This window comes from Lactuca saligna, chromosome 6 (genome assembly GCF_052625555.1).
Source record: "Lactuca saligna cultivar CGN05327 chromosome 6, ASM5262555v1, whole genome shotgun sequence".
NCBI lineage: Eukaryota > Viridiplantae > Streptophyta > Magnoliopsida > Asterales > Asteraceae > Lactuca > Lactuca saligna.
In genome coordinates, this window is record NC_136422.1 from 19,313,517 (window position 1) to 19,327,522 (window position 14,006).

At 34.5% G+C, this 14,006-nt stretch overlaps 2 protein-coding genes and 1 pseudogene across 2 annotated transcripts; 2 read left to right on the forward strand and 1 right to left on the reverse strand.

Moving 5' to 3' along the window:
- Positions 1-4,129: 4,129 nt before the first annotated feature.
- Positions 4,130-6,332, forward strand: PPR40 (pentatricopeptide (PPR) domain protein 40). The gene has a single exon (XM_078960990.1). It carries the CDS (start codon positions 4,224-4,226, stop codon positions 6,312-6,314), a length of 2,091 nt encoding a protein of 696 aa, XP_078817116.1. The 5' UTR covers positions 4,130-4,223; the 3' UTR covers positions 6,315-6,332.
- Positions 6,333-6,381: 49 nt separating this feature from the next.
- On the forward strand, positions 6,382-9,381 carry LOC145001631 (uncharacterized). The gene is made up of 4 exons (XM_078960991.1): positions 6,382-7,018; positions 7,086-7,237; positions 7,317-7,542; positions 9,180-9,381. The coding sequence occupies exons 1-4, from the start codon at positions 6,964-6,966 to the stop codon at positions 9,299-9,301; spliced, it is 555 nt and encodes a 184-aa protein (XP_078817117.1). The 5' UTR covers positions 6,382-6,963; the 3' UTR covers positions 9,302-9,381.
- Positions 9,382-10,502: 1,121 nt separating this feature from the next.
- On the reverse strand, positions 10,503-11,124 carry LOC145002349 (IAA-amino acid hydrolase ILR1-like 4 pseudogene; annotated as a pseudogene).
- Positions 11,125-14,006: the final 2,882 nt, after the last annotated feature.

The window sequence follows — 14,006 nt, forward strand, 5'->3', positions numbered from 1 at the left end:
GCTATACGTTATTTATAAAAAAAATTAGACTACAATGGGAATTACTTTTCTATAATTATATGTTAATAAAAATCATAAATGATTATTTCTTAATGTTGTTCTTAGTTTATATTTAAATAACATGTTTTACTAAAATATATTTGTTAATATAAATATTTAAAAAATTGAAAAAAATAATAATAAAGAAATAAATCGAAAAAAGAAAAAAAAGAATTATGACATGGAAATTATAGTGTGTTATAACATGTTATAAGATGTTACGTATTTTCATACATAGTGTTATAACATCATATATGACTAGGATGATGAGGTGATAGTATTTGGATGTGATAATATGTTGTCCACACCCATCAACCTTAGTTGTTAATGCCTCCTTCCAATAACCCTACCATGGTCGCCGATGATGTTATTCTTCCACCACAATGGGCCTGGGTTGTTGCTTTGTTGCTGACATCCTCAACCCAATTCTCTTTGAAGAAAAAATATCCGACAAACCATCAAGAACACATAAATTGCTCATAGATCACATATATTTCATTTCCTCATGCATGAGGATGCCATAACATAAAAAGTTAAAGGCGATTTAAGAAGCAAAACACGATTATCACATGGAAAATAGATTGACCAAAACAATTCTATAACAGAAATAACAAATCCAATTAATACAAACATACATAAAAATTGGTGAAGTTCAACAAAACACCATAATATACACAAAAGTTCCGACCAATAAACCATGGGGGATCATCAAAGTCGGAAGTAAATATGAAAATAAAATCCACCAAGACATACAAATATATATTAAGAGTATCATATAAGTTATGGCCACGAAGCTTCTATGTACAATATGTTAAAAAGAGAATTAGAATATCATCTAAGGAGTTACATGTCAAAAAGACATAAACTAACACGTTTTTAGAAGAATGATGACCTATGGAAAGGAGTACTAGGAATCAAGATTCTCATTTTAGAGGACCTCACACAAATATTTTATTACAATAACCAGTTCAATAAAAGCACAAAAGTAAAGTTCATCAACCTAGTTCGATAACCTCATCATTGTTGGGACGAAGAACCAATACTAATCCATAAATTTGAAGCGAGGCATTCACATGAACATGGTGTACGATGTACGTGTACCTAGATTGAGGAACTTTAACAAAAGTAATGTTCGAAAATTGTTTCAAAATTTGCCAACCATCATATAGGAAAGTGTAGGATCACTAAAAGGATGCACTTAATCAACTTTTCAACCACTCAATATAGCCAAGATAAATAGTCTTACTTTCATAACACTAAGGAATGACATTGTACATGCACCATGACCATACAATATCATATTCAGAAGAAGTGTCATGTACAAATTCTCAGCAATAACATCCAAAATTAATAACGTCAAATTGTACATGAATAATCATGATAATGCACTTATTGTACCACAAGTAAGCTGGTTTCAAGACACAACTGACCTACTCCTTGGGAAAAAAAAACGGAAGAGAACTTCAAATAATAACAAATACATGGTAATAAGAGAACATCGCCTAAAACAAAAAGTACATTAGATAAAGCTTCACCGCTTAGGTTGTATAACAATTTATAAAGTTTTTAAGGGTTTACTTGGACGTTTCACATGACAGAAAATGACATGACCGATATCCCGATAGTTATGGTATACCCAAATTGAACGTATGACTATTACATAGTTAGATACTACATAAGAAATGTGCAAACATGTTGCATTTTTTATTTCTTTTAATGCTAATTAGGAATATATATATATATATATATATATATATATATATATATATATATATATATATATATATATATATATATATATATATATATATATATATATATATATATATATATATAACATCTAGCCACGTAAGACTTGTAGTTCAACCAAAATGGTGTATAACATAGAGGTGGCAATGAGTGGGTTGGGTTCGGGTTCAACCTATTTAATAATTTGGTTGATAATTTCAACCCAATCCAGTTTATTTGTTTAAATGGGTTGATATTTCCAACTCAATCCAACCTTTTAGATAAATGGGTTGTCATCAGGTTGATTTATTTATGTAGTTTCCGACCCCACCTATTAAATAAATAGGTTAAACTTGGGTTAACCCATTTAAAATCAATTAAATAGATTATATAATTAAATATTATACCATTTAAATTATAAAATGTAAATAAAACTTCATAATTATGACAAAAGCACAATCTTAATTCATAAATACAAATAAATTGTTCAAATAACATTAAAAATATTTAGTTTTACAATGATTTTAAAGAGTGATCAGTATCATCAACGTTAAAAAAAGGTTGGAAATTAGGATTGAATTTTATTAAACATAAATAATAATAATGCAACATTATAAATTACAAATTAATACTTTGATTACTACATGATAATATTCAAATAATATTAAATTAAATATATATATCAAAGTTAAATAGGTTGACGTATTAATAATTTTTATCCAACCCAACCTATTTAATTTAATCTGTTAAATGGATTAACCCATTTAAATTAAATGGGTTGAAAATCTCAATCGAATCCGTTAATTGTAGATTAGATTCGAATTGAATTACACATTGGATCCATTTTTGGTCGCTCTAACATAGACTAAACTGCACAAATGGTCCCTGTGGTTAGCTCAAAATTGCCACTTTGGTCCAAAAAAGTTTGGACTAGCATCAGAGGTCCAAACTTTTCATTTTGTTGTGAATTTGGTCCAAAATTTTATGAAAATATTTAAAATGACGGAATTGTCCTTTTGAGTTTGTTTTTTCATTTTCTTTTTATTACAATAATTAAAAAACAAATAAATAAAATACAATCCCACCCCACCTCGATCTCCTCTCTCTCTCTCTCTCTCTCTCTCTCTCTTTCTCTCTCTCTCTCTCTCTCTCTCTCTCCCCCATACAATACCCATCTTCTACATGATTTTTACACAGAGAACTACCACCACCACCACCGGCCGGAGATATAAACGCCGCCACCGTCGTCGTTGCCGACCAAAGATATGAACGCCACCAACATTGTCGATCAGAGATATGAACGTCACCATCGCACAATTGATACCACTCACAGTAGCTAGAAAACCATCGATTTTCCGGCGGAGAAGACAGAGATGATGTAAGTCGACCAGATCTTCAACTCTGATGAAAGTGGCGCTGAAAAACCCTTGGGTTTTTATGCCTCTTGCAAAAAAACATTAGGTCCGGTTGATTAGGGTTTTATGGCGGCGGCTGGAATAGGGTTATATGGCAACGATGTTGCAGGTCGACCACGAAAGGCAACGAATCCGCGGACTCCAGATCTAGACATGAAACCAATCATATCGGAGAAAACAAATAGAGAAAGGGGGTGACGACTCCGGTGGTGGTTCGACGACAGAACGGTTCAGAGACAGACGACTGATGGTTTCTTGCGTTGAAGGGTTTTCAGAGTCGGAGAAGGACGAATCCGATGGTTTCTATGTCGTCGGTGTCATTTTAGGTGACTGACAGTTTAAAAACCATGAATCGATGATCAGTGGAGACAAATCCAACGAGCTAACAGGTAAGATGGTAGGATCTGGCATACTCTGGTGTAAATGGAGACGATTTCAGGCAGTAATAGTGGTTTCCGACGAACAATGGTCGTTCCCGGCGATGGTAACGGTGGTGTTCTGATTTTTCCGATCGGTTGTTCAGGTGGGATTGGGAGGATATAGGAAGATGAAAGTGGTTATGGGTGTGGGAGATAGTAGGGGTGGGTGGTATTTTTATTTTTGATTTTCTTATAAATACAGAAATAAAAAAGAAAAAGATAAAATATAAAAGTGAGGGCAATTTCATCATTTTAAATATTTTCTGAATGTTTTGGACCAAACTCGCAACAAAATGAAAAGTTTGGACCTCTGGTGCTAGTCCAAACTTTTTTGGACCAAAGTGGCAATTTTGAGCTAACCATAGGGACCATTTGTGCAGTTTACTCCTCTAACATATTAACATAAAAATTTTGAAGACCGAAGATGGTGTATATATATAACATAAGATTATTATTATTATTTTTTAATTAACTAATGTCTTATACTCTTATTTGGATTGAATGGGGGTTCGGTTCACTAAAAAAAAAAACCGTGTAATCCGGTTCAGTTTTGCCAAATCTTTTTACTGACCTGAACCTGGAAATCAAACTACAGGTGCTTGCCTGCTTGGGCTCTGCGGACATGAGACGTCTTTCTGCTCTTGCTTCTAGGGTTGAGCAAATCCCAAATCAAATTACACTCAAGTCACAAAATCAATCAAAGATTCAATCCAATTCTTCATCCCACCACCAAAACCCTCCAGTCATCACCACTAATTTCACCGCAAGAGGTAAGTTTTCTTCAGTTAACTCCCAATCGAAAACCCCCACTCATAAACCCATTGATCATCAGTACATTTCTCAGATTCTTTCAAGTAAAGATTGGTATTTGCTACTAAACCACGACCTAAAATCCAAAAAACTTAGCTTAAACCCTCGGATTATAGTGAGCGTCCTACAGAATCAGGAAAACCCATTACACAATTTGATTTTTTATTTGTGGGTCTCGAATATCAACCCGTTGTTCGCGAAGAACCAATTGATTCGAGGCGTTTTAGCAAATACCCTTTACAGAAAAGGTCCGGTTTTATTATCGAAGGAGCTTATTAGTATTGTTAGAACTTCCGGGTGTTCTATTACAGAAGATTCACTTTGTATTTTGATAAGCAGTTGGGGGAGATTAGGTTTAGCAAAGTATTGCTCTCAGGTTTTCGATCAAATTTCATATTTAGGCCTTACTCCTACTACGAGATTGTATAATGCAGTAATTGATGCATTGGTAAAGTCCAATGCACTTGACTTGGCATATTTAAAATTCCATCAAATGAAAGCTGACAGATGCGACCCTGATAGGTTTACTTATAACTTCCTCATCCATGGAGTCTGCAAAATCGGAGTTGTAGATGAAGCCTCAAGATTATTGAAACAAATGCAAGAAATCGGGTATTCACCAAATGTATTTACTTATACAATACTCATTGATGGCTATTGTAACGCAAAAAGAATCAAAGAAGCCTTTAAGATCTTGGAGACAATGAAAGACTATAAAGTGAGACCTAATGAAGCTACATTTAGATCATTAGTCAATGGGCTTTTTCGTAATTTTCATCCACTCGAGGCCTTTAAACCATTATCCGATTTCATAGAACATGAACAAGTGTTACCCATAGCAGCCTGTGAATCTTGTTTGCACTGTCTTTCAACCACATCTATGTGTAAAGAAAACGCTATTTTCTTGAAGAAAGTTATCAAGAGAGGTTATGTTCCTGACACTATGACTTTCAACATCACTATCACTTCTTTACTTAAAGGATTTGATCTCATGGAAACATGTGACATCGTTGATGATTTGATTCAAAAAGGCACAAATCTTGGATTCAATACTTATCTTCTTCTTATTGAATCTTTATACAAGAATGGAAGCCCATTGAAAGGCGAAAAGTACCTAAACAAGATTCTTGAAAACGGGCTTTTAACAAATGTGACATCATACAACATGTTAATCGACACATTTTGCAAAATTTGCATGATCAATAAAGCAATGAAAACATTCCTAGACATGACTCGCCTCAACATTTCTCCAAATCTTGTCACTTTCAACACTCTCATTTCATGTCATTGCAAGATTGGTGATATGCATGAAGCAAGAGAGCTTCTTAAGATGTTAATACAACGTGGATTTGAACCGGATATTTATACTTTTAGTTCATTAATTCATGGTCTTTGTAGGACCCACCAAATTGACGATGCTTTTGATTGTTTGAAAGAAATGGTTGAGTGGGGTGTTCATCCGAATTCTATAACTTACAATATCTTGATTCGTTCTTTATGTGTAATCGGTGATGTTTATAAAGCAAAGGGTTTGTTAAAGAAGATGAAAGTCAATGGGGTCAAACCGGATGTTTATTCATTCAATGCTTTGATTCAGAGTTTTTGTAGGATGAAAGAAGTTGAGAAGGCGAAAAGGGTTTTACAGATGATGTTGACTTTAGGTTTGACTCCTGATAACTTTACTTATAGTGGTTTTATTAAGATGTTGTTTGATTTGGGGAGATATAAAGAAGCTAAAGAGTTGTTTGTATCGATGGAAGATTACGGATGTACCCCTGATTCTTTTACATGTAATTTGTATATTGATGGTTTAGTTCAATCTGGTAGGTTTATTGAGGCCCGAGATATGTTTCTCAAGTGTAAAGAGAAGGGAATTGTTTTGAAACCGATTTCAATTTTATAAAAAAGGGTATTTTGGACATTTCACGAATAATTACAACAATACGTTTTTTTTTTTTTTTTGTGAAGTTTTCAAGAGTTACTTGGTTACCCTTTGTTACAATGAGAAAAGATTGACGACATTGATTTGGGTCTAGAAGGCTACCTTATCGTGTCAATGTTGAAGGGTATTTTGGTCATTTCATGTAAATTTTCGATGTGATCTGTCAAGCATTCCAATTTTCTTTCGACAAAACGAGTATCAATTTTGATAAAATGAAAACCTCAAGAGGGTGTTCAGTGTTGTGAATTGTATCAAGAATAAGCTGCAAATCCAAGAGACCTTAGTCAAAATTACCTTATTGCCCCTGTTCGTGGTATGCATGCTCAATGGAAAAACTGTAAATTAGGTTTGATTTTAGCGAAAGAAACATTGAATGAAGAAAAATGTTGGTGATTCTCCCAGCTACTATATCTTTTTAGTCAAACCCTAACCCACCAATTTTGCTTGAATTTTTTCTCATTTACCAATCAAATTCCCCCAAAAAATAATTTTTCTACATACTTTTTACCCACAAAGATGAATTTCGATTCATCAAGAATGTAATAAATGGCAGATATAATCATATAATTCTTCATTACATACACAACACGATAACACATCCTTCACCAACATGAATCAATCTCTTTTACCTCTGATGCTCTTGTTCTTAATTCTCGTCAAAACAGGTAAAACCCTTTAATAAATTTCAATTAAAAAAAAAAAAGTTTTCTTGATGAAAGTGATATGTTACAGGGGAATCTGAAACGGGAATTGCTGGAACTGGACTGGGGTATCTACCTGAACCAGGCGGTGGTAATGGTGGTCATGGGGTGGTGAGTGGTGGTGGTGGGGATGAACCTGAGGTGGTTATTGTGAAGGCTCTTCAATGTTTTAGTGATAAACATGTAAGGTTATATGTTACCTTGCCTTAACTAGTTGTACAGTTGGGTACAACCCTGATGCATGAATTTTGATTCGTGGCAGATTTATAGGAGTTGTGAAGAGTCTTGTAGGTTGACTGAGAGCGGTCAACTCAATGTGCCACGTGGATACACCGATGAATACTGCAACGGGCCTTGTTTAAAGGAGACGCATCTTGTGCTTAATTGCATTGATGATGTGTTATCACATTTTGTTTTTTATAATCGTGCTACCGTAAAAGATGTGAAGGAAACGATAAAAGCGGGTTGTAGCTATGGCCCACATAGAGGTAATAGTTTGGTTATGGGATGGTATATACTTGTAGTAATGGATAAGGGTTCGAGGTTTAACCGTTGACTTTCAGTGTGAGAGTTTTAATTCCATTGTTGATTCGGTTAGTTGTTGGTACCAGGGCAAACACTTATATAAGACTTATCTTACGTCTTTGTCTCTGACTTCTATGTATATATGTGGTTTGAGTCTCAATAGCTCCAGGCTTACAGTGTTGGAGCTTTAATTTCGTTCTGGATTTGGCTCTTTGTTGGTACTAGGGCAAACACTTATGTCACATTTGTGTCTCTGACGTCTTTGTATATGTATATATGTGGTTTGAGTCTCAATAGCTATAGACTTAGGCGCCGTTTGTTTTTTCAAAGCGAAAATCTTTGAAGTTTGTGGACTACCTCTGCAATCCTCTCAGAAGAGAAGGACCTAGCATAAGAGAATGACCAAACGGATGTAGTATGTAATGAAAAGTTTGTTTTTTAACCTTTGCAGACTGTTGCAATAAAGTTAAAATAATGTGTGAAGAGGTTTGAAGTAGAGGGTCAAGTGTTGCGCCACGCAGCATACACGTATCAGTTTTTAAGTCAGAAGTTTTTTGAAAAACAAACAGCTGCGAAGGATCAAGTGCTGCGCAGCGCAGTAATAAGTGGTCAGAATAAGTTTTTTAGAGAAAACAAGCACTACCTTACATTGTTGGAGCTTTAATTCCATTGTGGATTGAGCTCTTTCTTGGTACTAGGGCAAGTAATTATGCCATGAACCTAACGTCTTTGACGTCAGATATGCCTGTGTCTCTGTTGTCTGTGTATATATGTAGTTCGAGTCTCAATAGCTACAAACTCATACTGGTGGAGCTTTAATTCCATTGTGGATTCAGCTCTTTATTGGTACTAGGGCAAGCACTTGTGTTACAGAACGTCTCTAACGCTTGTTTGTATATATGTGGTTTGAGTCTAATAGTTACAGGCTTATAGTGTGGGAGCTTTAATTCAATTATGGATTGGCCTGTTGGTACTAGGTTAAACACTTATGCAAACACACACATCAGACGTCTGCCTATATATATATTGGCTAACTCAGGGTTGCTAGAAGAATAACATTAATTCAACGTCTTAAGGAATCTTTAACCTAACTCTATTTTTGGTGTAAATATGGTGTTAAATACTCGGACGGAACATCATTTTCAACATAAGTTTGGTGTTATGAATAGTATAACATAAAATGTTGTCCTATTTATTAACCATTAAATTTGGTATTTAAGTTTCCTGTGTCATTTATGGTTCTTCAAGTTTGAATTTATACATGAGTTTATATATTTGTGATAGTTTCATAAAATGAATGTTTTATAAACGTAATTTTTTTTATTCAATAAACTGTTTGTTTGTATACTATTATAATTAATTGAAGTTAATTGTATACGAATTATTATTTGTGTGGTTATCTTTGTTTAATAATAAAAAAGGTGCAAGACAAATTTGACTAAAAACAAATAAATAAAAGTATTTTTTTTTTATTAATCTAGACAAGTTAAAAAAACAAAGAGTCGATATGTTGTAAAATGATGTCAAGGGTCGATATGGTCTACTGAAAGTGAAATACGTTATTTGAAAAGTGAATTATTTTGTTTTTGAGTGGTTACAGGTGATTTTAATGTGGCTGAGCACATTGAAGATGATGAAAGCAATGCATACAGAATTTCCTACACCAACTATATACTGTTTGGGTTTCAATCTTTGTTTGTTGTTTTTACTCTATTATTCTGATTTCCTTTTGTTATTGCTTTTTTTCTTTTATATGTAAGTGAGATTTGTTTATGTTAAAATCATGTCCGATCATATGATATTTTGAAGTCACTTTATGAAAATCAAATTGAGGCTCTATAGAAAAGGTTTTTGTAAAAATAGTATTAAATAAAGTATTTATTGTTAAATTTAAAACTAAAAATTGATAATAAGTATATTGTAAGCACCTTATAAATGTCTTCGGTAAATAGTAATAATAAACTGAAATTGCTACCGACAGTTTTTCAAAAGAGGACATGTAATAGATATGTCATGCACTTGTTACACATTTTAAAATTTTTTAAAATTATGAGCAAGATGTCCCAATCGTTTAGCTATTGATTATTTGGTTGTGATATCTTCTTAAATAACTGAAAAAGGAAACAAAATACTTTGTCAAAATCATCAAGTACAAAACTAATTCTTTTTAATAAATGAATTTTTTTTTTACCACCAATCAAATTATCTAAAATTTTGCTACATGTAAATTTTTAGGAGTTTTAGAATTATTATTTTCCACTTGCCATTTTTTTGGAAATTTCTATTTTCTTAACATAAAATTACACAAAATTCTAACGAGTTTTATAAGGAAAGAAAATCATTCTATTAATTTGATAATAAAGTCTCATAAATGCTCTAAAGAATATTTGATTTATTTTATAAATATTCCAAAAGATTAAATTATATTATATAAAAATACTATTTTATAAATTCTTTAATGTTTAAATATTGATATTAAATTTGTATTTTTAATAAACCCGTGTAATATGAGAGTCTCACATCTAATCTCTATAATGCTTCTCCCAATTTGTTAAATATTTATAGTACAATTTAGATACTTTTTCACCAATGAATATCTGAATGTAGGATGTCCTAACTTTTAGGATCATAAACGTTCAAGTTAATATATATATATATATATATATATATATATATATATATATATATATATATATATATATATATATATAAGTTCAGATATTCTAACCAAATATTATATGGATGTAAGGATGAATGTGAGCCAATCATTTCAAATACCTAAATAAGGGTAAAATTATAATCTTAGCTAATAATTAATTCTGGTAAATTTAAATCAATTATTTTCCCTTTTAATAAGAATCGGTTTCATAGCCTTAACCCTAAATCTCGTTCCAAGCCTTCTTCACCAGAGAACATACGATTTCTACCAGAAATCCAAACAAGTCGCAAATCCGGTGGTGTTTGTTTTGCTTGGTGTTCGGCAGGAGGAGTCCGATGGTCTCCAGAGTTGATGATTCCGGACCTCTTGTATTGTTTCTGCAAGTGCATAGAAGCCCTTTTTGCTAACATATCTATAAGTACCAACAATGGAGACTGAATTTGGAATTGCATTAAGCCCAGTTCCACCATCCAACATTGTTACAAAAACAACCTGCAAAATAACTTTCAATAAAAACTGTTCAAGGGTATATATATCATGGATTAGGGTTTGTGTTTTAAATCCGATTTCTTACAGGCATATCTAAGGGATCAACCTCTTGAGATACAATATGTTGTAAGCTAATTACTGTAGCTGAAACAACCAAAATTGGATCAGTTACAGAATCTTGAGGAATAGCGGCATGACCTCCTTTGGCATGGATCACCGCCTTGAAAAAGCCACACCCCACCAAGAAGTCGCCGGATCTAGATGCAACGACACCAGAATCCAAGGAGAGGAATAAATGTAGACTGAAAATGGCCTCCGCTTTTTCAAGAACACCTTTTTTGATCATCTGTTTTGCTCCTTCGCCTTGTTCCTCAGCCGGTTGAAATATCAATACCATAGTGCCCTAATTAATTAATTAATTAATCCAAAGTTAGTTACTTTTGAGGTGATCAATCGAACCCCAATTGATCTTTATGACCAGTTTACCTACCCGTAATTCATTTTCTAGTTATTTCAAGATTTTGGCAGCACCAATAAGCATTGAAACATGTGCATCATGTCCACATGCATTGTATTCTAACTAATTGTATATTTGAGAATGATATTTTTTTAAGAAATTTATGCATTTTGATGAAATTTTGTTAGAATATGCATTTTGAGAATGATATTTTTTAAGAATTTGTTCAAGAATTGTATATTTGAGAATTATATTTTTTATGAGACGAGTCAACTTGTCGAGTCAGGGCATGGACTCATCAAGTTCATCCAACTCGTTGAGTTCCTCATAGAACTTGTAACGCCTAGTTCACAGTAAGTATTTTTAAATTTAAACAACTGCATGTTTTACACTGGGACTCGACGATTTGGAGGCCTAACTCGTCGAGTAGACTAGACTTTGGACGCGGGTTTTTAAGTAACCTACTCGACGAGCCGGGAGCCCGACTCGATGAGTAGGTCTGCCTGGATGAAACCCTAATATTTAGGGTTTGCACCCTATTTAAATACATTATCTTGTCCCAATACAACCTCCATCATCTCTCATAGTCCAGAAAAGCCCTAACTCGAAACCCTAAAGCATTTGGAGTGTTCTTGAGCCATTTTTTGTGGTTTGGTTGTTTGAAGCTTGAAGAAAGAAGTGGAAGCTTGGGGGTTCTAGAAGAGGCAAGTAGATCCTGAGGTTTTGCTTTGTTAGCAGCTCATCCTTATTTATATTTAATCCATTTTTTTGGCTTGGCTAGGCGGGATAGCCGAGCCACTCCCCTTTCTTTACGATAATGAAACCATCCAGTCAAAACCAATCCAATAAAGAAACAAATTTATCTAACAAGCAAAAAAGAGAGAGAGAGAGAGAGAGAGAGAGAGAGAGAGAGAGAAAGAGAGAGAGAGGGATTAAGGCAAAAAGCTTCAAACTTGACCATCTATCTCTTAGATCTCCAGTTAGGGCTCATTTCTACCTTTTCTAAGCTTTAGTAGAGCCAACTTCGGGGTTTTGTGGTTCTAAAGGGGTAGAACTTCAGATATGGAACCATTGAGGATTCCCATGGCATAAAGGTGCCAACTTTATGGCCATGAGAGTCTCATGCATCATATAACCTCATTTTAGAGCCATTTAAGCCAAATACCCCCATGCATGAATGTCAAATTTGTAACTTTACGTGTAATATGGACCCTAGGAGGTCAGATCTATGTTCTGGATGTATTGAGCTCGACTGAAATCAACTGTATGGACATGGACTTTGGGGGACTCAGCGAGTCGTCCATGCGACTCGGCGAGTCGGGGTATAGTTCCCCAACCTTTTAAGCTTCTGATCGATCTGGTTGAGTGTAGGAAAGGACTCAACAAGATGGACTGGAATAGGGGATTGAAGATCGAAGAACTCGATGAGTTCAAGGATAAACTCAACGAGGTCAAGACAATGTCCCAACCATATGAAGACGAACTCGACGAGTTTAAGAAGAACTCGGCGAGTCAAGGACTAAACACTTTAGCCCGAATGAAGATGAACTCGACGAGTTCAAGGATGAACTTGGTGAGTTAGTGGTAGAAAGTCCTGACCTTGTATGAAGAAGAACTTGATGAGTTCTTGAAAGACTCATCGAGTTGGTAGGTCAACCCGGCGAGTTGAGTCAACCAGATGTTGACTTTGACCAAGGTGTTGACCTTGACATTGAATTTGACATGAATTGACCATGAAATGGTAATTAAGGAAGATTGTTATGTGTAGGAATCGAGAGGAGTCGATCCCGGCAGCGAGGACAGTTCAAACACCTCACGACACTGAGGCGAGTTACCTTCCAGTAGAAGTGGATCTAAGGCACCAAGGTCATCCCACTAATAAGAGTTATAGTAGAGATAATTGTCTTCGTGATAATTATTTGGTATGTTGTTATTTTTCATGATTATGTGCTAGCATGATATGATGCGATAATAGATAGTAAAGGGAATAGTCCATGTGTTACGGTCGTAAGGACCGAAGGGTAGGTCGGGCACCCCAGATATATCTGATAGTATGTTTATGATATGTTATTATGTGGCAGTGGTTGGGGTGAAATAGACCTCATAGCCGGTTGAGATAAACCGGAGGGTAGGTCAGCGCCCTAGAATTGCCAGACAGGGTAGGTCGGCGCCCCAAAATTGCCAGACAAGGTAGGTCTACATCCTAAAATTGCCAGATAGGATAGGTCGGGCACCCAAAAATTGCTCGACAGTATGCATGTTATATGGTATTTGGTATGATGGGGAACTCACTAATCTTTGTGCTTACAGTTTCAGTTTTGTTTTAGGTACCTCTTTAGCGAAGGGGAAGGAGCCGACACGGTAGCAGTGCATCGCACACACACATGATTTCCGCACTATGATGTTCTTGGGATTGTACTCTGACATTATTATTATTCCACGACAGGTTTTATGATATTGACTTATGAGATTATGGTTTGTTATGATATCGATAATGTTTTTAGTAAATTGCTTTATAAGTCTCTTAATTAAAAACAAAATTTTTGGTCTTGATATTGAGATGTTACAAGTTGGTATCAGAGCCTTGGTTTGAGGGATTCGAGAACACTCTTGGGTGTGTCTGAACTCAAACTAAGGATTTAGTATGAAAATTATCAAAATTAAAATCATTTTATAAAAAGGAGTTTGAAAAGAAATTGAAAACAAAAAAGAACAAGGTGTGTGATACATGTAACCGGCAAGCTCAAGTAAGTTTTCCCCAAGATACCCATACATTTATGTTATATTATGATCTGATTACGAGAATTCCATGCTAGAGTAGG

Bases quoted from the DNA above. Each gene is read 5' to 3' on its own strand.
- PPR40 (XM_078960990.1), top strand. From the start codon at position 4,224: ATGAGACGTCTTTCTGCTCTTGCTTCTAGGGTTGAGCAAATCCCAAAT.
- LOC145001631 (XM_078960991.1), top strand. From the start codon at position 6,964: ATGAATCAATCTCTTTTACCTCTGATGCTCTTGTTCTTAATTCTCGTC. The intron at 7,019-7,085 runs GTAAAACCCTTT...GATATGTTACAG, and splicing joins CTTAATTCTCGTCAAAACAG to GGGAATCTGAAACGGGAATT. The intron at 7,543-9,179 runs GTAATAGTTTGG...GAGTGGTTACAG, and splicing joins TAGCTATGGCCCACATAGAG to GTGATTTTAATGTGGCTGAG.